Genomic DNA, 26,284 nt, shown 5'->3' with positions numbered 1-26,284 from the left:
AAGACCCGAGGCCTATTCATAGTGCTCTACCTAGAAATGTATTCAGCAAATTCCCTTTTTTTCCTTTTTTTTAATAGTTTCATTGTCAGTATGTCATTGTTTGATCATTATGTATATATTCCTGGTGGCACGCACATGAGTTGCGTTCATTATTTGAAGATCTCTGAAAGGCAAAAGTGAGCCATTACATATGAAGTACCATAAGTAGTTCATATAAGGATACAAGGATACTTGTACTTTACAGTCATTACATCCTATCCTCGCTCAAAGGTTGCTCATAATTATTCACATTTTCTATGAGGACTCTGCATTGACGGATGATAAACGCTGTAGCTGTAATATCTTTATAAATTGTGTGCCTTTTCATAAATAGATAATTTATGAGAAGGCTGGAAAAACTGTACAATCTGGCAGGATCCTGTAGCTGTAAAGAATAATATCTTTGTTCTCTTTTTAAATTATGTTTTTGTTTCTGCTGTTCGAATGAAAACGTTAAGAATATGCAAGCGCTGAACGAACCCTCAGGATTTTTGTAAAACTGAAACGTGTGACGTTTCTCCAGGACCTCTTACATTCAGCTTTACATTAGTCACTTTCTCTTCACATCATGTCCCCGGATCTGTTCTGTAACATATCCGGTCCCCTGTGTTTAACCACACCTAGATAGTAAGATATTGTAGACTACAACCATAAAATAGCCATAATAGCAATAAGCATATATTTTGTAAAAATCCTGCTCTAGCTCTCAATAATTCTAAATGGTCTGCATCATCCAAAGGTATAATGTGTGTATGTGTGTGTGTGTGTGTGTGTGTGTGTGTGTGTGTGTGTGTGTGTGTGTGTGTGCGTGTGCGTGCGTGCGTGCATGTAAAGGAGTGAAGTTAAATCTTGTGTGAACACAGCTTTGCTCATGGTAGATGGTATTTTGTATTCCTTCTCTGTGGAGGAGATGAGCTTTACCATGTCAGTGCAATTGTGCTCAGCTAATATGGCTTTGCTTTCTTTTTGTTCAGTTCAGGGCGTTAACAACAGCAACACACACACACACATCCGAATTTGGTCACTTTGTCAGGTTTACGGGTAGGAACTTTGACATCTGGAGAAGTGGAAGCCATTGGTTTGAGGGCAAATTAAACACAGCGTTGGTGGTTCTCCCAAAGAGTAACCGTAAGGAGAAGCAATATCGCCATCTCTGGTGAAACACGGTATATGCAATTGCTCTTGCTGTTGGCTACAGAATTGTTGCCCCGGGATCTAACGTGGTGAACTACAAGGGCAGCACGCCAGTTGGTTTTGCTCCTGTGGTTAGATTTTAGTGCTCACTGACCTACAGAGTGACCAGCTTTCGAGACAAAAATGCACACAGTGAGCCATCACGGACTACATGCAATACTGGATTCCTTTTCCTTTTTTGTCATTGTTGTAATATCTTAATTTTGTACAGTTAATAAGTAGAATATTCAGATTGTCAAACCAACCAAGATATATCTCTATACATATACATATATAAGTAGCTATCCTTAATGTATCACGCCTGCTTTTCTGTTTATTCTTTGACATTCCATCCCTCATACCTTCTCTTTATGTTGGTTATTAATACACTATATGACCGTTAGTTGACTTCTTTGGTTGTTAAGTCACCATAACTTGATAGTGAATGACCTATAGGGACTTTGTGGTTTCCAAGAAGTCAGTCACCATTATGCAAAACAAATAAACGTCTTCATGGGAGCTTTCTATCTTTTTGTCTATGTTTGTGAGTTTGGTATCTATATCTTTGTGTATTGTGTATATTTGTGTGTGTGTGTGTGTGTGTGTGTGTGTGTGTGTGTGTGTGTGTGTGTGTGTGTGTGTGTGCGTGTGTGTGCCTGTGTGTGTGTGTGTTTGTGGGATGTTACGTTCAGCTAATTAATTTTTTTCTGATTAATATGTTGCGATATCTAGCGTATACATTATTACTTGAGTGTTCTTATTGTTCATGATTGCCACGATGTCCTTGTTGATTTGCTGGAACAGCATGAAGTCAAAGTAGCAGGGCCCATCCAGCAGATGGCGCCCTGTCCTTTGTGTTTCCAGGTCATCAGACTGTTCCATCCTTTATCCATCCAGGGAATCGTGTGTTAACAACTCCAAAGGAAAACATTTACGTAACTAACGGCCAATCAGGAAAAGAGCTAATGAAAGGTTCGTAAGCAGTTATCAAAAAACAATCAATGCTCCGTTGAACTTATGTCTACCAGCCAGGCTTGACATTATAATGAAATAATATAAACACCTGTAGCTGAATGAATATATTTAGATCAATAGATCTTATTAATAGTTGTGACAATCATCCAAGCAATACGCATATTATAGTTTGCGGTTACCTTACACACAAGGAAAGACAGATAGACTAGAGACATTGTCTGAATGCTCATGTTAAAACTTTGCTCACCAAGTGATCAGACTTTAATCTGGAGTGCATGAATCAGTCTGGTTGGCTTGGTAGGACACCTTGTAAGGTTCTCCCCCACAAAGGCCAAAGCCGTTTGTCGTGACCCTGGTTCGATTCCTGTAGTCCTGTGGTCATCAGCTACAGGTCCTTCTCCCTGTCCCAACCCACCAGCCTTTACTGTCCAGTCTAGAAGAGCAAGCTGGGAGGGGGGGAACAGAATGTATATTTTCTCAAGCAAAACTTGAGTGTTTAGAAGAGCTGCCTTTTAATTAAACATACAGAAGAACACACAACCAACACAGGCCTTATCCGACCCCCCGAAGTGCCTAACCCCCAACTCCCCCGCCAACGAGGGGTACCCTAATTACTGCAACCCACCTAAGATCCCCACCACAAAGGGCCCAGGAAGACGCCAGAAGGTCAGACTAATATTAGTCCGAACCCTCCCAGGATCCTTTCAGGCACTCTGAACCAGTGTCCAGGCCCACAGTCGCCACAATATTTTAAAAGTAGAATATTTTTAAAAGCTAATATGAACATTTTAATCTCTAGGTGAAACATTTTGGAGGTGGTTGGGTCCCAACATGTGTAGAGAATAAGAAAGAAAGAAAGAAAGAAAGAAAGAAAGAAAGAAAGAAAGAAAGAATAAAGCCTAAGAATAACAATAGTTAAGGGCTGCTTGCAGCACTCACCTAATTATATATTAAATATTAGCTAAACCTTATCTCGCCATATGAGTTTAATAAAATAGGCACCATTTGAGGCAAACGTTATTTTCCCAGGCTCTGTTATTTGCAGTATATGGCTGTAAATGTACACATCGATCGATGAAATGCTTGATCGATCATTGAGTCTCCCACAATGCATGTTTTTTCACAGCATTTTATTGTAAAACCAAAATAGAGTAGATTACTGTAAATTTACAGTACATCAAAGTCTTATAGTGTAGCCTTAATGAATTAGAAAGCCATTTAATCGCTTTCCATTCAAACAACCCTCAAAGTGCAGTAGTTCAAGCATCATCAGGGTGTGGTGTCACATATAAATGTGAATGTTATTTTATTAAACACATTATTGACAAAGATGTAAGTGTATTACATCTATTGTATACACACCCAAACATTATGCAGTATATGATGGAGGTGTTGTGTTTTGGTTTGGGAACACTTCTGATTCAGTCCCTTGTCCTCAGAGCCAAACTTCAACCAAGAATGTCATGCTGAACAGGCCTTCTGATGCTCGGTTGTGGACACACACACACACACACACACACGCACGCACGCACGCACACACACACACACACACACACACACACACACACACACACACACACACACACACACACACACAGACAGCTGCACACACACTCACACACCCACACACACGTCTATGCACACACAGGTGCCAGGGCCTGGCTTCAGAGCGGGGTGGAACCATTCTAACCACGGTGCCCTGTAATCATGCTCCACCAAAACCCTCCCTCTCTCCCTCGCTCTCTCTCTCCCTCTCTCTATCTCTCTCTCTCTGTCTGTCTCTCTTTCTCTCTGCTCTCTGCTGCTCTGTCTCTCTCCCTTTCTCTCTCTCGCTCTCTCTTTCTCTGTCTGTCTGTTGGTCTGTCTCACTCTCTCTTCCTCTGTTTGTCTCTCTCTGTCTTTTTTTGGTTCCCTTCGTTGTGTTCATCTTTGCGCTCCCTCCCTCTTCCCTCCCTTCCTATCTTTACTTTTCCCTGATTATTGATTAACTGCCGCCCCCCCCTCAATCATCATTATTCAATTCTTGACACCCTGCAATTCTCCCCCACATCTCCCTTCAATCATTCAAATTAAAAGTTATTGTGTCTTCCACATCTCCCTGACTCTCTCCCTCTCGCTCTCGCCCTCTCTCCATCCCTCTCTCTCTCTCTCCTCTCTTTTCCTCCCTTCATCTGCCCACCCCTCCCTCTCAGTGCTATAAAAGTCCTGCCTAACACTAACATTAGTGCTTCTGAACTCCTGTGAACTGCCCCGCCGCTCTGGTCCTGCTGAACAGCCCGCGGCCAGAACACCCGGGTAGCTTAAGCTTATCACCAAATCAATGGAATAGTTTAAACTGGGTTTAATTGTTTCTAGGGAAGACCATTGATGAGCAATATCTCGAGCAGTGGAAAATAACTAACAAGATAGAGTAGGGGTGAGGCAGTGTGTTATTTTTAAGGAACACGTTTTAGAGGGACATGAACATCGCTGCATGAGATTTGGAGGAGAATAGTTCTGGGCGCTGGGTTGTCACAGTGGACTCGACGGTGGCGAAGGTTTTGCGAGAGAGTGGTCGGTAAATGTAGTTATGATTAAGGTTCTCGGACAGTAAAGAAAAAAAAGCCTTCTCTCCTAGGGTCTATTTTGGGTGGCAAAGTTAGCCTTCGTGTTGTTCGAAAACACCACTTTCTGTTACTTAGGAGGGACGTTTTCAGAACATGTGGCTTTGAGGGACACATTCTAGACACACTTTTAGGAGATTTAGAAAAAGGAAACTGAGAGGAAAACAGAGGTTGCCAAAGGCAAACATGAAGATGTGGATGCTACTGAGCTGCTTTCTTGCATGGACCCTGTTGCCTCTTCTGAGTGCACAGCTACACGTGGACACCCGAGCTGGTAAGATTACCCATCCACTGATCTCTCCGTCTAACCTGTCTCTTCATGGAGGATCTGAGGATATGAAGGTCCCTTGATCCGTCCTGGTGATCATAAAGGATCACCACGACAGAAGCTGCATGACATAATATTTGGTCCGTAATGTCGGCCCGTGCAAACCTGTAGGTGTGAAACGGTCAGCTGAGTGTGGGATCGGGTTGCTGTTGGTTTGTCTATGTGCCCCAAAAATGTCTGGATTCAAATGGTTTTGGGTTTGATACGTTTAACTACGAGGGAATAAAGTAATTGTTTGACAATGTGTGGATGTTACACACACCTTATTTATTATTTAGTTTCCCAGGTTGGTCCCTTGAATTTACAAATCGCTAGAGGGGTGACCAAGATGGGCAGCAGGTCAATACGTTTTCAATTTGTTTAAATTAGCCTTCAGTATTAATAGAATTACATAATAATGTTAATAGTTTATATAATCCTAACTCGTTAGTTAGATACTCTCCCCTTCTGGATAATTGGATTCTGGATATTTTAGGATGTGTTATTGAGTCAGCCATGAGGGCAGTACTAAAAATGACCAATTCCTTTACATATCTTTGCAGATATTTCAAATGTATCTTGCACACATATCATGCATCTTTCTGAATAACACCTTGAATCGGTTACACACAGGTCACAGAGTTGACCTGTGTGTAACCGTATCTAAGAAACACAGAGTTTCTTAGATACTTCTGTATTTTGTAGCTGCGGTTTTACTTTGAGCAATGTCATCATCTCCCATCATGAGAGGTGAACATAAGTATTAAAAAAATCTCTTCACTCAATGTATTATGGCCATTATGTGTTAATGTGAAAACACATAACATGATGGTGGACATTGGGTCAATTCTTCTTCTTTTTTATATATTGCATTGTTTACATCTAATATGAGTCTTATTATCACATGTTTTGCACTTGCACTGGATTATCATTGTGTTCATCTCATACATAGTTGTAATGTGCATTTATGTGTATTATATAACATGTGTTCTCTTTAGGATGAGCAAATCGTCAACCTGTCTTTCATTCATGCCCTTTCTCTTTGTGTGCCAATTCTCTAACTCAATCACACACACACACACACACACACACACACACACACACACACACACACACACACACACACACACACTCTGTTCCATCCCTGATCCGTCTCAGGCTGCAGTACTACTGCCAACGACCTGGTCTACATCGTCGACGGCTCCTCCAGTCTGGTACTGGGAGACTTCCAGCTCGCTAAACGGTGGCTCGTCAACATCACCAACAGCTTTGACATCAGCTCCCACCACACACAGGTTAGATTACACCATCGCCACGCCTACCGTCACCTGTTCCTTCCACCCTAGTCTGGTGTAGTCTCGTATTAACCGTATGTTATTCCTATTGTGTGGTCAGGTGGGACTGGTGCAGTACAGTGACACGCCCCGCCTTGAAATCCCATTGGGCAAGCACCTGTCCAATCAGGAGCTGGTGGCTGCGATCGGGGACATTGGCTACCTGGGAGGAAGTACAAAGGTGTTGTAGAGATGCTCTTTAAATCTTACGCATCATCTCTAGATTTAGCGATAGGTCAACCTTTACTGTAACATTAGCACTAGATAACGAATGACCTGATTTACCTCTAGACTGGGCGGGCCATAAAGTTCGCAACCCAGCATGTGTTTGCCTCATCCAACCGAACGCGGACCGCCAGGAACCGCATCGCTGTGGTGTTGACAGACGGGCGGAGTCAGGACGACGTCGTGGACGCCGCTCTGGAGGCAAAGGTCAGGGGTCATCCAACATGTGTCTACGTGGGCAGCCGTTTCTATTAAGAGAAGCGTCTGTGGTGTTTGTAACGGTCTGCAAGAGTAACCTGCAACTACACTTTTGTATTCCCAGGTGGTTTCCGTAATCTGTTTTTTTTGGTTCGATTTGACCTTTAAGAAATCGAAATTGTAAACATGCCGAGTTCTAGCGTTTGTTAGCATGCTGCAGACCCTGCTGTACCCACCTACTTACCGGTCCTTAGTCTCCATCTCTGTATGTCATCCTCTTCTCCAGGCTCAGAACATTATTCTGTTTGCTGTGGGAGTCGGTAGTGAGATTGACAGCTCTGAGCTGGAGTCCATCGCTAATAAGCCGGCATCTACCTACGTCCTGTATGCGGAGAACTATGCAGCCATCGCCAACATCAGAGATAAACTGGAACAAAAACTGTGTGAAGGTGAGTAAATTAGGATCAGATATCCTGAGATATTCCTGAATTTCCCCAAGAGGATGAATAAAGTATATACTTACTCACTTATACAGAGGACATTTTGAGTAATAGCTTCGACAAGCGCACGCAACAGTAAATGGTTGAATACCGACCAATCAGGATAGAGATGCTCTGATTTGTCAGAAATGAGCCAGAAGCGATGGAATGGAAGCAGTCTCATACAGAGTTAGCTGCAGTCAACCTGGACATTCTAACCGGGAATTTCACTCACTTAAAGCTGATAGATTAATATGGCATTTCTAAATCATGAGACTCCAGCAATAGCTCCCAAGGGAAGATCCTGCAGCAGCTTTTAATGAAGGATGCATTGACTTCACATTCCCTTCAGCTGCCCCCCACTAACCCAGGCCTTCTCCCCCCCTCTTCAGAATCGGTGTGCCCCGTAGAGACGACCGATTCCTCGGCCCCATTCAGAGGCTTCGATCTTCTCTCTAGGATGAAGATTGACCTGAAGGCCAAGAAGGTGAAGTAGAACTCTCTGTTATCCCAGCAGGTATAGGTCATCATGAGGTCCTGACCCTAACCCTGACCCTTACAGGTGCAGGGATCCATCATGTTTCAAGCTGCCTATCTGCTCAACACCAAACTGGACTTCACTGACATGACAAGGTGGGGCTAAGATAGAAAATAAGTCACAATTAACCTGTAAACACCAGATTTTAAGCATCAAAAGATGCTTTAAAATAGAATTGTGTAATTTTTCAACTAGCTCATGTCTTAAAATGACCTGGACATATCTGTAGCCAATGTTGATTGATAGTGATTTCAATAATATACATCTTAGAACTGATGCATCCTACAAATATAAATAATAAACCGTTGAATGAAAGAATCCATCAAATCGACCTTCCCAGTAACCGTCCCACTGACGCCACCCAGCCAGCCGAGCTCTACTGTTCACATCAGAACACTGTTTATATTCTGAAAGTCTGCCGCCTTGTAACTGGGCGGAGCCCGATGGTACACACTGTCCCTTTGACTTTTAAAGAGGCCCCGTATCGATAATGGGGTGGAGGATGTCATAACGTTTGTTTGTGTGTGTGTGTGTGTGTGTGTGTGTGTGTGTGTGTGTGTGTGTGTGTGCGTGCGTGCGTGCGTGCGTGCGTGCCCGTGCGTGCGTGTGTCCAGGTCCGTACTCCCCGAGGGCCTGCCCCGGGCCTACGTGTTCGTTGCCACGCTGCGTCTGAGGAGCCCGTCCCACAAGATGAAGCTGGACCTGCTGCGCGTCCTGTCCCAGGACGGGCAGGTCCAGACGGCCGTGACGCTGAACGGCGTCTCCAGGTCTGTGGTCTTCACCACCACCAGCCTCAGCAAAAAGGAGCAGAGCATCGTCTTCAACAGCAAAGGCATACAGGTAGCTCTGATGCTAATGTCAAGCTATGCTAGCCCTGGATCGCGTGCACAAAGTGGATTGGCTGCCAGGGGTCTGTTGGGCCTCACTGTGACGCTCGATAATGGTTTATCTCTGCTGCGCTGGTCAAGGAAACTCTCTCACAAGTCAGTGTGTCAGTGTGTCCACGTTAACAAAGGTTTTGTAGGAAAATTTAAAATATATGTTTTCTTTTTAAATCGTACCTACTGCGGCTTTAACAAGATTACTTCCAAATATCCCGTCCTGTTTTATCTATTTGGAACCAAACCCCAACCCCACTTGGGCATTGGTTTGCATGAGATGAATCCCTCTCTCAGTTAAACTGAGGCTATTGCATGCATAACTTCTTATTGGTTGATATGGTATCTCAGCCACCCATTGATTGAGCAGGATCATTGATTTATGGATGCAACATAACTGATTGCTTATTGAAAACGGATGAAGGGGCGTTTACAGGAGAGCTGCCTGTAAACAGCAGCCCTGTAGCCCCAGAATGAGGGGGGAAACTGCCTGCATAATTACACCTTCGGTTTCCCTCTCCCAGATGGATTTCTGGGAGATATAGCATATCTACTTTGAAACCTATTCATGAGTTGTCAAGCATCCTTTCGATACACATTTCAGGATGTCTTCCTTGAAAAAAGGTGACAAGGAAAACACATCTAGAAACGATATATCCCAACTATTCTCACCAAGATGCCGTGATTGTTTTCCCCCAGAGGTTGTTTGACACTGATTGGCATCAGCTGAAGGTGTTGGTTCGGTCTGGACGCGTCACCTGCTACCTGGACGGGGTGAAGGTGGAAGAACAGCTCTTGGGCGCCGTCACTCCCATCTACATTGACGGGAAGATTCAGGTCGCCAAGAAGGTCAAAATGGAGGCCACTGTGCCGGTGAGCTTTGTTCGGTTTTTTCTCATTGTATTTGATTTAATTTGCACATACTGAGCTGTTAGCTATAGAGGACCGAAAAGGACATATCTGCAAATAAATAAGGACAGACATTTATAAATAGATTAAATAATTAAATACATAAATGCATGATTAAATATACAGATAAATAAATATATGTTATGTATGTAATATGTTATATACAGATGTGTATTTAATAATTTACATATTATTTTTGTATCAATTTATTTATTTGCACATTTTGTGTGTTTGTTTATCCTTTACTTGTAGATAAGTGTTTTTTTGGTCCTATATATATATATTCACCCACACACTTATTTGGAGCTGCATGCCTCTTAACTCCAATTATGAACTACAGGCCAGCGCGGATTTTAAAATAACTACAACGCATCCCATGTTTGAAAGACAGTAGTAGTACTTAAAAGGTAGGCGGCACGTGGGGACGGAAATACAGCCTCGTTTAAAACACCGAGCCCCGCTTCAGTAGCAGCAGCGGCGGCACAGTGAGCCACAGTGTGTCCCAGGCTGTAATTACAACCTGGCGTGCCACCGTAATGTCGGAGAAACATGGGCGCGTACTCGCACTGCCAGTCAAGACCAAGCTGCTCACAGCTGTTTCGTGTCGTGGTGAGCGACCCACATTCACAGCTCAATCTGCATTTCCCAGACTTGCTCTATCTAGTGAGGGGTGTGTGTTTTTTCGTCATCATGTTGAGAATGTGTCAGCATTGCATCGTGTACCTACCTCTCTTTAGCTTTCGGTACTACTACGGGCGCACTTAAGCTGACCTAGTTTTCAACATGGCCGCAATGTTCCATCCAACGTACTCGAGCCACATATTCAATTAAATTTGTTTCAATTGGTAATAGTAGTTGCAACTTATCTTTCACCAGAGAGGGTGCTGTCCCCACGGTTGGGCTTAAATGTTTGTTTACTATTTACTACTTTGTAATAAGACAGGGATAAAGGATAACAAAGAAGCATTTGGAAGCAAAAAGTAATGTAGCCTTTTGAATATCCTTAGTGTGTTTCTATACTTTAGTTTAGATTTTTTAAATTTATCTAACCAATCTTCAACCTGGCATGTCAATGGAGAACAGAGTCCTTCTTACAAAAATAGCCAATATTAATAATATACACTGGAAAGAGGGATTTTAAATACAATACAGACATTATTGTTCAAGGAGGATGTGTCTGTGAAAATGATCCCATGAGCACAGACTCCAACTTAAAGAGGAATTGATGCGTGATTGTCTAGTCTCAAGGCTTTTTGCAGTTCATTCCAGAGTGCAGTGCTGCTTGTAAGGGCTAACAATTTGGATCTTGTAGACAGGGATGGTTGTATTTAGAAGAGATAATAGGTACAATGAAGAAGATAAAAGGGAAGACGAAGAAGAACGAGAGAGCAGCCAGGCATCAAGATATTTGGATGTAAGAGAAGCTTATTCAGAACAACGACTATAGAGACCATAAGTCAGACGATTACCTGTAGAGACATGGGCGCGACCCAATACCGTAGAGAACATCGTCATAAGAGTCAGACGATTACCTGACCATAGACTAAAGAGAGCGTATGGGCGTGACCCAATACCGTAGAGAACATCGTCGTAAGAGTCAGACCACCAGACCATGTCAACTAGTCAACTGCTACAAGTGCATTCAACCATGAAGACTAGAGTATGTCACATTCCTCCAAAGTTTGTGACGCTCGTTCTGAAAGTCCTTTGGCCCGATTTTCGTGACCATAAACTTTGTCACATAAAAGTATTTTAGGCTGCTTTGATGTAAAATGCTAGCTAAGTGTTTGTTCACACACAGTTGGAGCTGCAGAAGATGAGGCTGTACTGTGACCCGGAACAAAATGACAAGGAGACAGCGTGTGAAATCTTCTCTGTGGTAAGTGTGGGTGTGTGGTTTTATATCTGAAGGATGTAGTTTGTGTGTTTACCCATATCTTAAACAGTCAATTTCTTTAAATGATCGCTTCCAGCTGAATTGTTGGTGTTGGCTGTTGGTTGTATGATCAAGTCATTCATTCGTCAGAAGGCTCTGTGCTTTAGGGCATTTTTCATCCTACATGTAAAGCATAATGCAAACAAATGATCCTCATTGTTTTTTTGTTTTTTTTCAGGAGGATGACAGGGTGAGATTGTACTGCTTTTTAAACATTGCTTTTAACTTATTGTTATTGTGTTAGCATATTCATGTCTTTCGGTAATAACAAAGACTGTGCTTATGAAATTCCGCCCTACTTTTTCAAACTAAAACGTGAACTTTTCCCAACCTACCCATTGGTCCTCAGTGTCCACTCAACCGCGAGCCTGCAGCCAGCCAGAGCTGTAACTGTCCAATGGGAAAGCGGGGATCGACCGGATTACCGGGACCAATGGTAACTCAACCCTGCCATATGTTGTTTTTAATACTAATAGTCACTATATGGGCCATTATTATGGGCCACATTTTGAAGAATCTGAAATATGTCATGCTGCATTTTATGAGATTGTATGTGATTATATAATACATGTGAAAGAAGCATGTCTAGAATTGCGTTTCATCATATATGAGGCCTTTAGGGGGGATTTCCTAAATATTTCTAAATACATAGAGCCTGAATCGAGTGTTGCCGCTGACGTATGTTGTGTTGTGTCTTACCCAGGGCTTCAGAGGGGAGAAGGGGAGAGAGGGCCCACCAGGACCTGACGGCAAGCCTGTGAGTCCTGCTTTCACTTAACCTTCCCTTTACACAGCGGAATGCTGATAGGCAGTATTTGTGTGTGACTGTGTGTGTGTGTGTGTGTGTGTGTGTGTACACGCGCATCATAGACAATTGCATATATTTCCTTCTAACCTGAATGTCGGTCAATCTTGAATTATGTTTTTCTTAAACGCTGGAATAAGCCATTTTATTTAAGTCCTGTGCTAAATAATGTCATTATAACCCCACACACAGGGTAAGCCAGGGCTGCCAGGATTGGCCGGTGATCCTGGAAAGACCGGCCTGAAAGTGAGTTTGGAGATGTATTAACATTTTAGAATTCACTTCAGGTAAAAAGGTGAACCAGTTTCTGAGTAGTGTCATGCTTTAGTTCTTTCTAAATAACAACAAAGGACTAAGGAAGTATAACAACTACAATACAGATCACGTTTGGGCTAGACATAGTTTTCACGTATTGTTTACATATCCATGATCTATTTTAAAGTTTGATGTGATTTCTACAGGGAGAATCAGGAGAACCTGGACTCAGAGGGGAGTCTGGACTCAGTGGAACCAAAGTAAGTAACATTACTTCTATAAATATAAAACTGTATAATAATATTCATAATGTATAACATTAGCGCAGAACAGTAGATGTGATCATGTTTTTGATGCTTTGAGTGGATGTGTCTGGCTTGTGCTACAAGCTAACGTGACTCATGAAAGTCATTCTCTCCATAGGGGGACGTGGGGTCTCCTGGTATCCGCGGGGCACCAGGACCGCCTGGCCCTGTGGTGAGCACCTAATGCAAGCCCCTCCCTCCATCCCAACCAACCCTCTTCCCTTCTGCTTGTTCTCATCACTAGTCACTTTAGCCCCACTAGTCACTATAGCCCCACTAGTCACTATAGCTTCACTAGTCACTATAGCTTCACTAGTCACTATAGCCTCACTCGTCACTATAGCCCCACTAGTCACTATAGCTTCACTAGTCACTATAGCCCCACTAGTCACTATAGCCCCACTAGTCACTATAGCCTCACTAGTCACTATAGCCCCACTAGTCACTATAGCCCCACTAGTCACTATAGCCTCACTATCACTAAAACCTCACTAGTCACTATAGCCTCACTCGTCACTATAGCCCCACTAGTCACTATAGCCCCACTAGTCACTATAGCTTCACTAGTCACTATAGCTTCACTAGTCACTATAGCCCCACTAGTCACTATAGCCCCACTAGTCACTATAGCCTCACTATCACTAAAACCTCACTAGTCACTATAGCCTCACTCGTCACTATAGCCCCACTAGTCACTATAGCCCCACTAGTCACTATAGCCCCACTAGTCACTATAGCCCCACTAGTCACTATAGCCTCACTAGTCACTATAGCTTCACTAGTCACTATAACCTCACTAGTCACTATAGCCTCACTCGTCACTATAGCCCCACTAGTCACTATAGCCCCACTAGTCACTATAGCTTCACTAGTCACTATAGCCTCACTAGTCACTATAACCTCACTAGTCACTATAGCCTCACTAGTCACTATAGCCCCACTAGTCACTATAGCCCCACTAGTCACTATAGCCCCACTAGTCACTATAGCCCCACTAGTCACTATAGCCTCACTAGTCACTATAGCTTCACTAGTCACTATAACCTCACTAGTCACTATAGCCTCACTCGTCACTATAGCCCCACTAGTCACTATAGCCCCACTAGTCACTATAGCTTCACTAGTCACTATAGCCTCACTATCACTAAAACCTCACTAGTCACTATAGCCCCACTAGTCACTATAGCCCCACTAGTCACTATAGCTTCACTAGTCACTATAGCCTCACTCGTCACTATAGCCCCACTAGTCACTATAGCCCCACTAGTCACTATAGCCCCACTAGTCACTATAGCCCCACTAGTCACTATAGCCCCACTAGTCACTATAGCCCCACTAGTCACTATAGCCCCACTAGTCACTATAGCCCCACTAGTCACTATAGCCTCACTATCACTAAAACCTCACTAGTCACTATAGCTTCACTAGTCACTATAACATCACTAGTCACTATAGCCTCACTAGTCACTATAGCCCCACTAGTCACTATAGCCCCACTACTCACTATAACATCACTAGTGCCAGATCCCAGGTAAAACACTATATATCATATCTCAGGAGTCCACAGATCTATGTGTGATGCTGTTTTATCTTACAGGGACCTGGGTTTGAGATACTGAACACTTTGGACCAGCAAGGCACAGGAACTAAGGTATTCACAGCCAATATCCACCTTCTGATCAGGGTTGCCAGCTTGAATGACAGAAAATAAGGAATGCCATTGGCCAAATATCCTGTTGACTGTGGGGCCTTGTGAGAACAGACACTGTAGCTGATCCTGTGGTTTTATAGGGATATCCCTTTCACCTGTTACAGCCATTTGTAGCTGATGCTTAAATCAATGCACATTTACTTCCATCATTCCCAACTTAAAAAACTGGGAAAAAGAGTTAGATTACTGGTACATCATAACGAATGTATTCTGTACATTGCTCATTTTACTATTATGTCATTGATGCAACCGTCTTCAATACCTTTGTGTGTTCTTTTGCTTTCTCTTTGTCGTTTGCTCATCGTAGGCGGTGGATTCAGGATCTCAGGGTGCAGTCGGGCTGCCTGGCCCACAGGTATCAGAGCTACATATCTATATGACACTATATTGAATGTTTATTCAGGCTCTTTTGACCTCCTCTTCTCTAGCTGATACGGTTCTGCATCATATCGCTATAGTATTCAATATAAATTGTCATTCAAATAGAACTAGAAAGAGAAGGCATAAGGGTAATGTGTGGAGGCCTACATTAGACTAGTGAGACCACCCTGATATTCACGCTTGGCTTCTGTCTGGCCTTGCCTGGCCAGTGATTGATTTCCAAATATGGCCGCAGCTTGATGTTCAAAAACCTCTAGGCAATCAGTGTTCTCACGATGGTCGTTCATTTGTACAAATTGCTGATGACGAGATATGCATTCTCAACCGGCATCAAAACTATCCCAAAACCCATTAACTACATGAACATGTAATATCATCTGTTGTTTAATCTATTGAACCGACGGTGTCTCAATGTGTGTTCCCTTCTATGCTACATGTGTACAATACATGTAGCATATGAAGCCATGCAGCTCTATATCTGCCTCTGTCTTGATGTGTCCAGGGAGAACCTGGCCCACAAGGAACGGATGGCTTGGCTGGATCTGCTGGAGCAAAGGTGAGCATCTCCTTCTCTAACTATCTAACTCACTATATAAGAGAGGTTAAGGGGATTACATTTGCTGATAACAAGTTCAGTAGACCGCAGCATCCGGGAGTTAAATGCTCAAATGTTTTTCACATCCGTTTTTCACAGCGACTTTCACTTCCCCTTTCCACTCAGTCTATACCTTAAGATAGAACAACGGATAAGTGTTAGATTGCCGGCCCTCTGAGCTTAACTTAAACCACGGTTCTGCGAGGTCCACTCCCCTCCCTCAACCCCGCCCATCTCGAGATGAACCACGTCCTCATGTCAGATTCCCTCTTAACAAGCAGATGTGTGCTGGTGTAATTAAAGAGCTGCAATAGCAGCCAAGCCCTGCTACCACCTGACCCACGGGCCTGTCACCCCACACCCCAGGCCAGCCCCGGTCGGGAGCCCGGGATTGGGTTAGGGTGGCCACATCAGAGAGCCCCCCGGTGGTTATCCAATCATACCCCCTCAGGAGCCACAGACAGGGTGGAGGGGAGGGAGAGACAGGGAGAAGCAGAGAGACAGACAGGCAGACAGACAGATAGACAGACAGGCAGACAGGCAGACAGACAGACAGACAGACAGGCAGACAGACAGACAGGTAGACAGACAGACAGACAGGCAGACAAACAGACAGACAGACAGACAGGCAGACAGACAGGCAGACAGACAGACAGACAGACAGACAGACAGAGGACTGGTGTAGATTTGTTGGGTCTTGTGATAGCAGTTTGTAGTGCTTTGGCAATTTAGGGTTAGGCTTTATAAGATGGAAGATGAAATAGTAAGGGGTTAGTTTATAATCTATCGTTGAAAGTCCTGGTGAGGAATTCCTTTACCGTAACTTAATAAATAAATAATCATTTTGTTAACCAATCTTAAAAAGATATTCTGAAGTTAAATGTAAAGTATAAATAAAAAAACATTTCATCAGTTGAGCAAGAAGGTATTTTCGATGCTATTTATTTAAATGAAAGGATTACAGGAATTTCATGACAGAACAAGACTTAAAGCTTGCCGTTTAAAGTGTAAACATGAATGGCTTCCTCGAAGATAACCCTTAGTTTGATAGCTAGTTGCTTGATGTGAAAAGTGAAAGTTTAGTGATAGCCAAGTTTAACAAGCGACCCGCTCCTTGCCAATTACAAGGAGCACCACGCATGTCTTTCTTGCTCTGTGGTATAATTAACTACAGCTTTGAAGAGCGACACAGTAGTTAGCATTCTCCTTGGAGTGCTGAATGAAGTGTTTTATTGGTTCCGGTTCTGAAAGATAACATAAAGTTCAATGGGGAGAAAAAATAAGGGCCATGATGGAAAACATTTAATTTAAAAGCTCTTTAAAATACAGCATTAAAGAATTAATATGTTAAAATCAAAAATACTAAAAACATTTTTGACGTTAATATAATTTAGTTGAATGGCTTAACCGTTTTGTATGGTAAAAAGCACTTTGATATCTTTCCTAACAGTTTTGTGGGTGCCCACCCAGTTGGACCAAACCATGAGGGTTGTCACTTTGAAGTCTTTTAATGGTTAATTAAGTCCCACCTCTACACTTACGCTTTTTAAAAATAGCCTCCGGCGATACATACATGCCCTATTATTTGTGCACCGCCTCCAAAGCACATGTATAGGTACTTTAAGATGTGAACACCCCTAGTCTACACATCCTTGTGGATTATCCTGAAGGTTGGAACCTGCCCACACCCTGGCTCAGCTAACCACATCCATAAGGCGGCTGTTTGGGAAGGCCGTTTTCTGGCTGCCTTAATGGTTGTGGCCGTGGTATTGTGCTCTGGGCAGTGGCTCTGGGAAGGGGAGGCTAAAGCAAAAAAAGGCTAAAAAGACTTGGGTCATCCTAAACGCCCGCAGTTATTTGTTTGCAATTGTATTTCCCGAAAATGTTAAATGTTGAAAAGAAAAAGACAAAATATCAATATATCCACATATTTAGGTCTAAGTTCGATGTCGGAAACCCTCGGCTATCGTGTGACGCCGAGTTACCTCTGGGGTACAGGCTGTTAACTGTATTCCATGTGTTACAGGGAGTACCTCTGGGGTACAGGCTGTTAACTGTATTCCATGTGTTACAGGGAGTACCTCTGGGGTACAGGCTGTTAACTGTATTCCATGTGTTACAGGGAGTACCTCTGGGGTACAGGCTGTTAACTGTATTCCATGTGTTACAGGGAGTACCTCTGGGGTACAGGCTGTTAACTGTATTCCATGTGTTACAGGGAGTACCTCTGGGGTACAGGCTGTTAACTGTATTCCATGTGTTACAGGGAGTACCTCTGGGGTACAGGCTGTTAACTGTATTCCATGTGTTACAGGGAGTACCTCTGGGGTACAGGCTGTTAACTGTATTCCATGTGTTACAGGGAGAGAAGGGGGCGGCAGGGGTCCCAGGAGTTTTGACAGGCGATCAGGTGAGTTCAATATATATATCTCTTCTCATTATATTGTAGCACATGAAAAGGAGCTGTACTTGTGTTGGGAATCTGCTCCAAAATAGGCTGATAGTAATTCAATCAGTAGTGACTACGATACGATACAACTTTATTAATCCCCCGTAGGAGAAATTAGTTAAAGGCTATTAAGATGATTTGTGTTAACCCAGGTATTTCTGCATATCAGGGTTGGTTGTGTTTGATTAATGCTAGCAATGGTAGGATTTGTGTTTGCGAGATTAGACCGAACGTGTCATTAAAATGTTCGTAAACAGATACACACACACACAAACACACACACACACACACACACACACACACACACACACACAATCACAGACACACAAACACATACACACACACACAAACACACACAAACACACACACACACACTTGCATACTTTGCAGACTTTTAACGTAAATAACTCTACTAACGAGTTCTTCAGCCAGCCTGAGATCATGGAACGCAAATATTGTCCAACCCAAACTAATTAGACATTTAAATAGCCTTTCATTTTTTTCTAGGCTGCTCATCCACCCTAAGGGTGATTGCTGTATAGATGAATTCAGCGTGCTCAGCCTTTGTGCATTTGATTTAGACTGAGAAGACTGAGGAAGACACAGGACAGGATAGGGACAGGATTATATTAAATATTTAACAGTCCTTTTGGGATATTTGTCTTCACTGTGCTGTAGTGACTGACAATTGCTTTATTTATTGCTAAGCACTTTTACCACTTGCATGTGAATCTATGCACAGTGAATAATGTGCCAATGCACAACACTTAGTTTCCAGGAATAGGAAGAGCTTTACATGACATTATATTGCAAAACTTGTTTTTTGGAGCAGTTTTATTTTGTATCTATTGTAGTGATGTACTATATAGCAAATGTTTAGTTGGATACAGTTAAAAAGTGGTCCCAATGAGATGACTTGGATAAACTCCAGTATTGGAAAAGCTATTCAAAAGTCAGTACAGTTATCTATATATCCATCATGGAATAATCGGGACAAGTTGAAGACAAGGCTGTAGGCCACAGAATTAGTCCCAGCTGTCCGTCTGTGCGTTCATATGATACATGAATATAAATATAGTGGCTTGGGTTGTTAATGTAAACAAACTTAAAATAGTTTTAGAGACTGTAGGCAGGGGCAAAACCACCAGGAAACATACCCAAAGCCTCAGGTGAAGCCAAAGGCAGAAATACCACCGAAAACACACACACACACACACACACACACACACACACACACACACACACACACACACACACACACACACACACACACACACACACACACACACACAAACATACATGCACACACACATGCACACACATGCACGCACAAACACACAAGGCCAACTCATGGGCTGGGGTATTCCAGGTACTTCACAAGGTTGTAACTAAGAGTGAGTGAGTGAGTGAGTGAGTGTGTGTGTGTGTGTGTGTGTGTGTGTGTGTGTGTGTGTGTGTGTGTGTGTGTGTGTGTGTGTGTGTGTGTGTGTGTGTGTGTGTGTGTGTGTGTGTGTGTGTGTGTGTGTGTGTGTGTGTGTGTGTGTGTGTGTTGGCAGCCATGGCTGGGAGTCTTTCTTCTCTTGCTCTAAGACATTTCATTGCTCACTTTTTAAGTGATATGGAAAACATATTTTAACTTGAAAGTAGTAAGGGGGGGTTTCAAATTATCACATCTTAGCTGTGGAGCGCTTAAACCGTGACAGGCAAAGAGGAGATACCAAGTTTGGCGGAGGTAAACCCATCCTGTCACTAGCGATGAGAGACTAGACTGTACAACCTGTGGGGAACACGGTCTGCTTTGATCCGTTGCATCCCCCAGGATGCAGCGCTCTAGATATGCTGTGAGGAACCACCGATCTCATGACCCTGGGTGGGTGTGGGAGTGTTTGTTTCAGTGTCAGTGTGAGTGTTGGTGTGCGTGTGTGCTTGTGTGAATGTCTGTGTGTGTGTGTGTGTGTGTGTGTGTGTGTGTGTGTGTGTGTGTGTGTGTGTGTGTGTGTGTGTGTGTTGAATAGGGCCTAAACTCCCACAGAATGTGCCAAAATATGGCATAAGTTATCAATTACAAACTAGTATGTACTAATTAAAGCATAGAGCAGTCTCAAAATGCAATGAGTCTATTTTAAGCACCTTGTTTGATGGTTAGGTTACTGTCAATGTGAATAGAAAGTAACCTTCACAATACATTTTTTTGGGGACAACAGTTACAGAGAGAAATGCACAGAGGTGTTCTGTTCAACTTTTTGAAGGCCACATTTCAAAACGTGGACGTTCTTACAACAATCAAAAATGCCCATACCATATAAATATGGCTTATGGCAACACAGTGAAGCAAACCACAACTTTTAAAAGCACACTACTTCAGAAGGAGTCGTCATTTTCAATGTTTGCCCAAGTGATGGGAAAGAGTCTGAGCCCTTATGAAAGGTCCCATTGTTGTAATGGCCAAGACTGCTTTTCAAAGCCACAATGTTGTAACCAAACGTCACGTCCCTTAAAACCTCCACCTACGGCCCTGACCCTCCCCTGCCTCTACCTTTATCGTCCACAGCCACGGACAACGCTCCAGTGACCCAATGGCGCCTGCCCCCCCCCTCCAAACTCCTCTAAACATGCTGGTCGCTCACCCTAGACCACGTCTTGTCCTGATGCTGTCTTTTATTATTTTCTTTACTACCTTTTTAAGTTTTATTGAGACATCAGGGCACATTAAAGGTCCTTTGCCAGAGCGGTTGGTTTTACATTCAAATAAACCCTAAAAACGTAACGTTCCTATGCCAAAAATAGTCTTCATCAACGTTTACGTTTTTTAGGTTTTACAAATAGCTTTCGGTAGATCTGCGCTCAAGTTAAGCGTTTCATTTGAACGTGAGCTTTCCTGACCAGCGCTTTAGACCTGGGAAGACCGGAGCAGTAATGTTGAATGTCTGGCGGAGAACAGATGTTGTAGGTTTATGTATATACATATATATATATATATATATTTATACATACATACATATAGAATTTGGCCAAGCCCTGGAGCCCCACTCCCCTAATGTCCACCTCCCTTGGAAAGAGAAGCGGCTGCTGTATTCCAGATACCTATGATTCAGGTTTCCTCTGTCAGCCTGTGGCCAGCTGTAACATGAAAGGGTGGGAGACGAGAAAAAAGAAAGTGCATACATTGCAATGCTTAACAAAGTGCTTGACCTTGGTTCTAACTTGGTTCTGAACTTCAAGGAGGATGAAATAGACTGAGAATATTTTGTTTTCTATGCCCGCTCCACAATCAAATAATGCGTAGCACAGTTTTATGACAGGGATGACAGGGATATGGGGTGCGTGCGTGCGTGGCCTTTACGGTGAGCTGACGACCTCGCGTTTGGGGCTCTGGTACAAAATGTCAGCGTTAGAACTCGCTCTTCCCCCAGGTGTTCAGAAGGAGGCGTGGGTGTCGTAGATCCATGAAAAAAACTGCAACCAGTTTACCTTTAACTAACGAAAACCGAAATACCTTATTGAAGTTTAATAAATGTGACCCAATTATAAAGTGTTACCAAGTAAACTTACTTCATTCTCCTTCACTAACCAATCAATCCTCTACTGTGAGGTCTGTCCAGAGAAGAGACAGAGTGGCTGACATCACGCATTATGCTCATTTCAGCTCTCTCTCTCTCTTTCTCTCTCTCTCTCTCTCTCTCTCTCTCTCTCTCTCATTCTTTCTCTCTCTCTCGCTCTCTCTCTCGCTCTGTCTCTCTCTCTCTCTCATTCTCTCTCTCTCTCTCTCTCTCTCTCTCTCTCTCTCTCTCTCTCTCTCTCTCTCTCTCTCTCGGGGGGAAACGCTTTCCGTGTATTTAATATTGGTGTAACGTGGAATGTTTCCAATGTTAACTAGATCACACTACTGACCTACGTGTTGTGATTGTGCGTCTGGTAGGTGGCCATGGGCGCACCCGGAGTGGCGGGACCACCGGTAGGTGTACATCAAGACACACACATTACACAAGGAAAACATACAGTCAAAACTATAACCAAAAAAGGTTAATTATCAAAAGATCCTACAACTGCGTCACAGCCGCCTTGATAACAATTCTTTGTTTGTTAACCTTTTAAAGGTGCTGTATGGAAGATTTAAGAGTATATTTTAGTGTCGTTGGCTTGAAATGATAGAGCTATCCAGCAGTTATTAATGAGAGGAATGTGCTCGGAGAATATCTGTTTCGGCGCTCCTGCATTATTCCATTTAGGAGCACGGGTACTCTTTGGGAATTGTGGGATTTGCTGCCGTCTGCTGGAAGGTGGTGATACGGTTTCCTGGAAAACGCAGGCCGAGCATATTTGAGTTGGACTGATTTGACTGGGAATCATTTCAGCAGCCGTCTGGCGTTGTGTGGTTTGGTGTGTGTGTGTGTAACTCTATCGGCTGCTTGTCTCCAGGGCGTCCCCGGGAACAGTGGCCCCCCTGGAGGCGATGGACGAGAGGGCCCAAAGGTACATTTTGTATGATTATGAAGTGTGAGCTGTAGTCTAGTTTTGGAGGCTAAAAAAGGATGGTCCTCAAAAACATAATAAGCTGACTAGAAAGTTCTAAAGATTCGAGAGTACGCTTTAAACGTAAAATAAGGGAACAGCTGCGGAACCAAGTTGTTTAGTTTGAGTGTAGAATCTGACATTAAAATAAAATATACCAAAAATAACCTACATCAGCATATTGGTAACATGGAACTTCAGTGAGTTCATTATCGGTTTTATTCCTCAGTAATTGTTCAGTAACCTCAGTAACCTTTTTATTTTTTAGATTTGTTTTCCACCTGCTGCCGTATTGATATATCTACCTCTACTGTACATTCCGTGTAAGGACACGTTTTCAAACTAACCTGTTAACACATCCTATGGGTTGGGGAGGGATCAGCACTACTGCAGAAGACCCAGCTGAACGCACTCCAACACAACACAACACACCACAACACAACACAACACACTCCAACACAACACACTCCAACACCACACAACACACCACAACACAACACAACACACCACAACACAACACACCACAACACAACACAACACACTCCAACACCACACAACACACCACAACACAACACAACACACCACAACACAACACAAAACAACGCACTCCAACACAACACAATGCAACACAACACACAACACCACAACACAACACAAAACACCACACCACACCACAACACACCACACCGCACCACACCAAACCACAACACACCACACCACAACGCAACACAACACACCACACCACAATACACCACAACGCAACGCAACACAACACAACACACTCCAACACAACACACTCCAACACCACACAACACACCACAACACAACACAAACCAACACAACACAACACAGCACAACCCGACACAACACAACCCAACACAACACAACACAGCACAACCCAACACACCACCAAACAACAAAACACACCACAACACAACACAACCGAACCCAACCCAACACAACACAACACAGCACAGCACAGCCCAACCCAACACAACACAAAACTACCCAGCACAGCACAGCCCAACACAACCCAACACAACATAACCCAACGACGGGAACAGAGTGCGCTGTGTGTGTAGTAACATACGTTGTTGTCTCTAGGGCGGTTCGGGCACTCCAGGGGCCAGCGGTCTGCCAGGACTTCAAGGATTGAAGGTATATATATATATATATATATATATAGTTATAGTTATGAGTTCTTGTGTTACATTTTTTATCGTGTCAATCATTTTCAGGGCTGAACTTTAACTTTAACTGAACTGAAGTTTGACGTTTAGTTGATATAACAGATGTATTGTCTGCCTTCTCATTGGTACAATAACTAAAAATGGCTGAACTTGCTAAAAGGGCTAAAATTGTACGGTGAAAGTGTTGTTTATGTTACGGGGCGCCGCCATGTTGGATTTCAACAATCAGCTACGTCACTGGCGTGGTAACCTACTCCTACTCTGTGGCTCTAGCAGCCATAGCAGGTAATGAGTCAGACTCTGAGGCTCGCTGAAATGGCTACGGACAAGCAAACAACCAGATACACAGGAGGATCATACTGCATTGCCCCTGGCTGCAGTATTGCATTATATAGGGCCAAGGCAGCTGGGGTAATCATACATTTCCTCAGGCTACCTTTGAATAGGAAACCAGCCCTTAAACCTAGAAATGTATATTTGTTTTATATATAATATTTTAAGTGAAATACCTCCATTTCAGTTTGTGTATGAGTATGCAGTGTATGCAGACTGTAATGTGTATAAGCACATACCGTGACGTTTTTATTGTGTGATTATTATTATTATTGTTATATTATTATTATTCAATCACCAGGGAGACCAAGGGCATGCTGGGAACATGGGGTTGCCTGGCAACAGAGGACTTCCTGGAACTAAAGGGGACAAGGTAATTATTTGAACTTATTTCTTTTTCGGTGAGAACAGTTTCCTGGAAGGGAAACATCTGTTGGTTTCAATGTATTTGCTATAACTGCTACAGTCTCCCCTCCATGTTTTCGAGTTGTCCTTCTACGCTGGCTTCTTCTTTTTTATGCAATGAGGAAACATCTACCATGTGTTTGTTTGGTGTTGTTTCCAGGGAGACACTAGTGTTCCGGGTCCAGACGGGAAGCCTGTAAGTGTACATTTATACTTTATATTTTCGGCCAGTTGTCATGACATATTTACAAACATATTTGACCTAATGTTCTTCATAAATCCATGTGTTACCAAACACCTCATTCTACATATCTACACAAGTCCGAGATATTAGAACCAGATCTGGCCTCAACAGAGAGAGTCTGGCCCCTCGCGGTAGCAGATGTGCAGTACATGTGTACGTCAGGTGGGGCCTCCACTGATGAACTCTGGGGTTCTTCTGTGTTTCCAGGGCCCACCAGGCACAGATGGAGAGCCTGGGAGCCCCGGGCTGGAGGTTCGTACCCCTCTTCTGTTCTGCGTATCAAAAGCCGTTCAAGGCGTAGAGGACCACGGTGGATGTGACAGTGAGAGTGGGGACAGAGAAGTGCCCTAACCTCACCTCACCTTTCTTTTGATGGCACCTCGTTGCCATACCGCAATTCTCAAAGTTGGTGAAAATTAATAAATAAAAGAACTACAGGTCAGGTTGAATGTGTAGACATGCCATTCATAATTTCTGCAATTTTTTCAGACCCTGTTTTCTGTTACATCTGTATGCTCATCCTGTGTTTCTGTGGTGGTGCGTGCGTGTGTGTGTGTGTTTGTGTGTGTGCGTGTTTTTGTCGTAGGGCCCTGCTGGTCCTATGGGTAGAAAAGGAGAAGTAAGTGTTGCAAAGAAAATATATTTGTGTATGGTTTGTAAGTCATAACATAAGCAGTGCAAATTTTTGTGGTCTGAGGTGTGATTGCTGAGGTTGTTTCTGCACGAATGCAAAATGCTAGAAGTAATATCAGCTGCCAGCGTTTGGTGAGCTATATCAACCAGTGAACTAATAACATAGTAGCAGTAAACAAGATAGCAAACATAAAGTAGTCCCCTTCAAAGAAATACCTCTAGTCGTAGATTATCCCTTCCTGTAGGATTCAATTGCTTTAAATCACCAATAAATGAACTGGTTGTAATTTAGCTTCATCAATAAGTTAAATCCAAATTATTTTTCCCGACCCTCACCTTGGAGTGAAACCGCCTCTTGGCTGATTTAAATTATGTTTGAATCAGTCTGGTGTGGCTGGGAAACAGGAAGGAAGGGACGTCTATGCAGATAATGACAAAATTCATCAAGTCTATTCTGTCATAGATTATTCATTTGCAAATGTTTACTTATGACTATACCTGACATTAATTATTGTTATTTCCTCAACCCATTGAGCTCTCCCTCCAGTTCTCTCGGTCCGTGTGCTCCAGCACGATACGGTTCACTTAGTGGCCACAAGGGTAATGAGAAGGAACAGCAGGTGCCTCACTTCTAGTTTCATAATCTGCTCCATCCCTTCCATTGTACTATAACTCTGTGAACTCATAACACACTAACAGACGAGATAGAAGTCTCCTTCAAAGAAGCACCATGGATTATCCCTACATGTTGGATTTGTACATGCATACATCACTTTAAATGGCCAATATTTGAACTGATTCAAATGTGACTTAATCAAGTCACATTTCTTGAGACGCCATTCCCTGAGAGGCCGTATATTTACAGTAAACTG

At 43.1% G+C, this 26,284-nt stretch overlaps 1 protein-coding gene across 1 annotated transcript in view; it reads left to right on the top strand.

Moving 5' to 3' along the window:
- Positions 1 to 4,982: 4,982 nt before the first annotated feature.
- The window catches only part of LOC307086455 (uncharacterized protein), a gene marked incomplete at its 5' end in the record, with an annotated part of 34,040 nt that continues 12,738 nt past the window's right edge, over positions 4,983 to 26,284 (top strand). The window contains 27 exons of the mRNA XM_079751675.1: positions 4,983 to 5,064; positions 6,256 to 6,392; positions 6,493 to 6,612; positions 6,723 to 6,863; positions 7,141 to 7,303; positions 7,726 to 7,820; positions 7,896 to 7,966; positions 8,486 to 8,711; positions 9,449 to 9,622; positions 11,460 to 11,537; positions 11,773 to 11,784; positions 11,944 to 12,030; positions 12,298 to 12,351; positions 12,592 to 12,645; positions 12,861 to 12,914; positions 13,078 to 13,131; positions 14,557 to 14,610; positions 14,978 to 15,025; positions 15,554 to 15,607; positions 18,009 to 18,056; positions 22,015 to 22,050; positions 22,515 to 22,568; positions 23,712 to 23,765; positions 24,432 to 24,503; positions 24,696 to 24,731; positions 24,987 to 25,031; positions 25,366 to 25,398. Of these exons, the coding sequence (XP_079607801.1) occupies positions 4,983 to 5,064; positions 6,256 to 6,392; positions 6,493 to 6,612; positions 6,723 to 6,863; positions 7,141 to 7,303; positions 7,726 to 7,820; positions 7,896 to 7,966; positions 8,486 to 8,711; positions 9,449 to 9,622; positions 11,460 to 11,537; positions 11,773 to 11,784; positions 11,944 to 12,030; positions 12,298 to 12,351; positions 12,592 to 12,645; positions 12,861 to 12,914; positions 13,078 to 13,131; positions 14,557 to 14,610; positions 14,978 to 15,025; positions 15,554 to 15,607; positions 18,009 to 18,056; positions 22,015 to 22,050; positions 22,515 to 22,568; positions 23,712 to 23,765; positions 24,432 to 24,503; positions 24,696 to 24,731; positions 24,987 to 25,031; positions 25,366 to 25,398 (2,136 nt within the window). The remainder of the gene's footprint in view (positions 5,065 to 6,255; positions 6,393 to 6,492; positions 6,613 to 6,722; positions 6,864 to 7,140; positions 7,304 to 7,725; positions 7,821 to 7,895; positions 7,967 to 8,485; positions 8,712 to 9,448; positions 9,623 to 11,459; positions 11,538 to 11,772; positions 11,785 to 11,943; positions 12,031 to 12,297; positions 12,352 to 12,591; positions 12,646 to 12,860; positions 12,915 to 13,077; positions 13,132 to 14,556; positions 14,611 to 14,977; positions 15,026 to 15,553; positions 15,608 to 18,008; positions 18,057 to 22,014; positions 22,051 to 22,514; positions 22,569 to 23,711; positions 23,766 to 24,431; positions 24,504 to 24,695; positions 24,732 to 24,986; positions 25,032 to 25,365; positions 25,399 to 26,284) is intronic.

The sequence above is a fragment of the Pollachius pollachius genome (assembly GCF_949987615.1).
Source record: "Pollachius pollachius genome assembly, chromosome: 14".
Classification (NCBI taxonomy): Eukaryota; Metazoa; Chordata; class Actinopteri; order Gadiformes; family Gadidae; genus Pollachius; species Pollachius pollachius.
The sequence above is the reverse complement of the archived record's forward strand: the minus strand, read 5'-3'. Positions and strand labels throughout refer to the sequence as shown.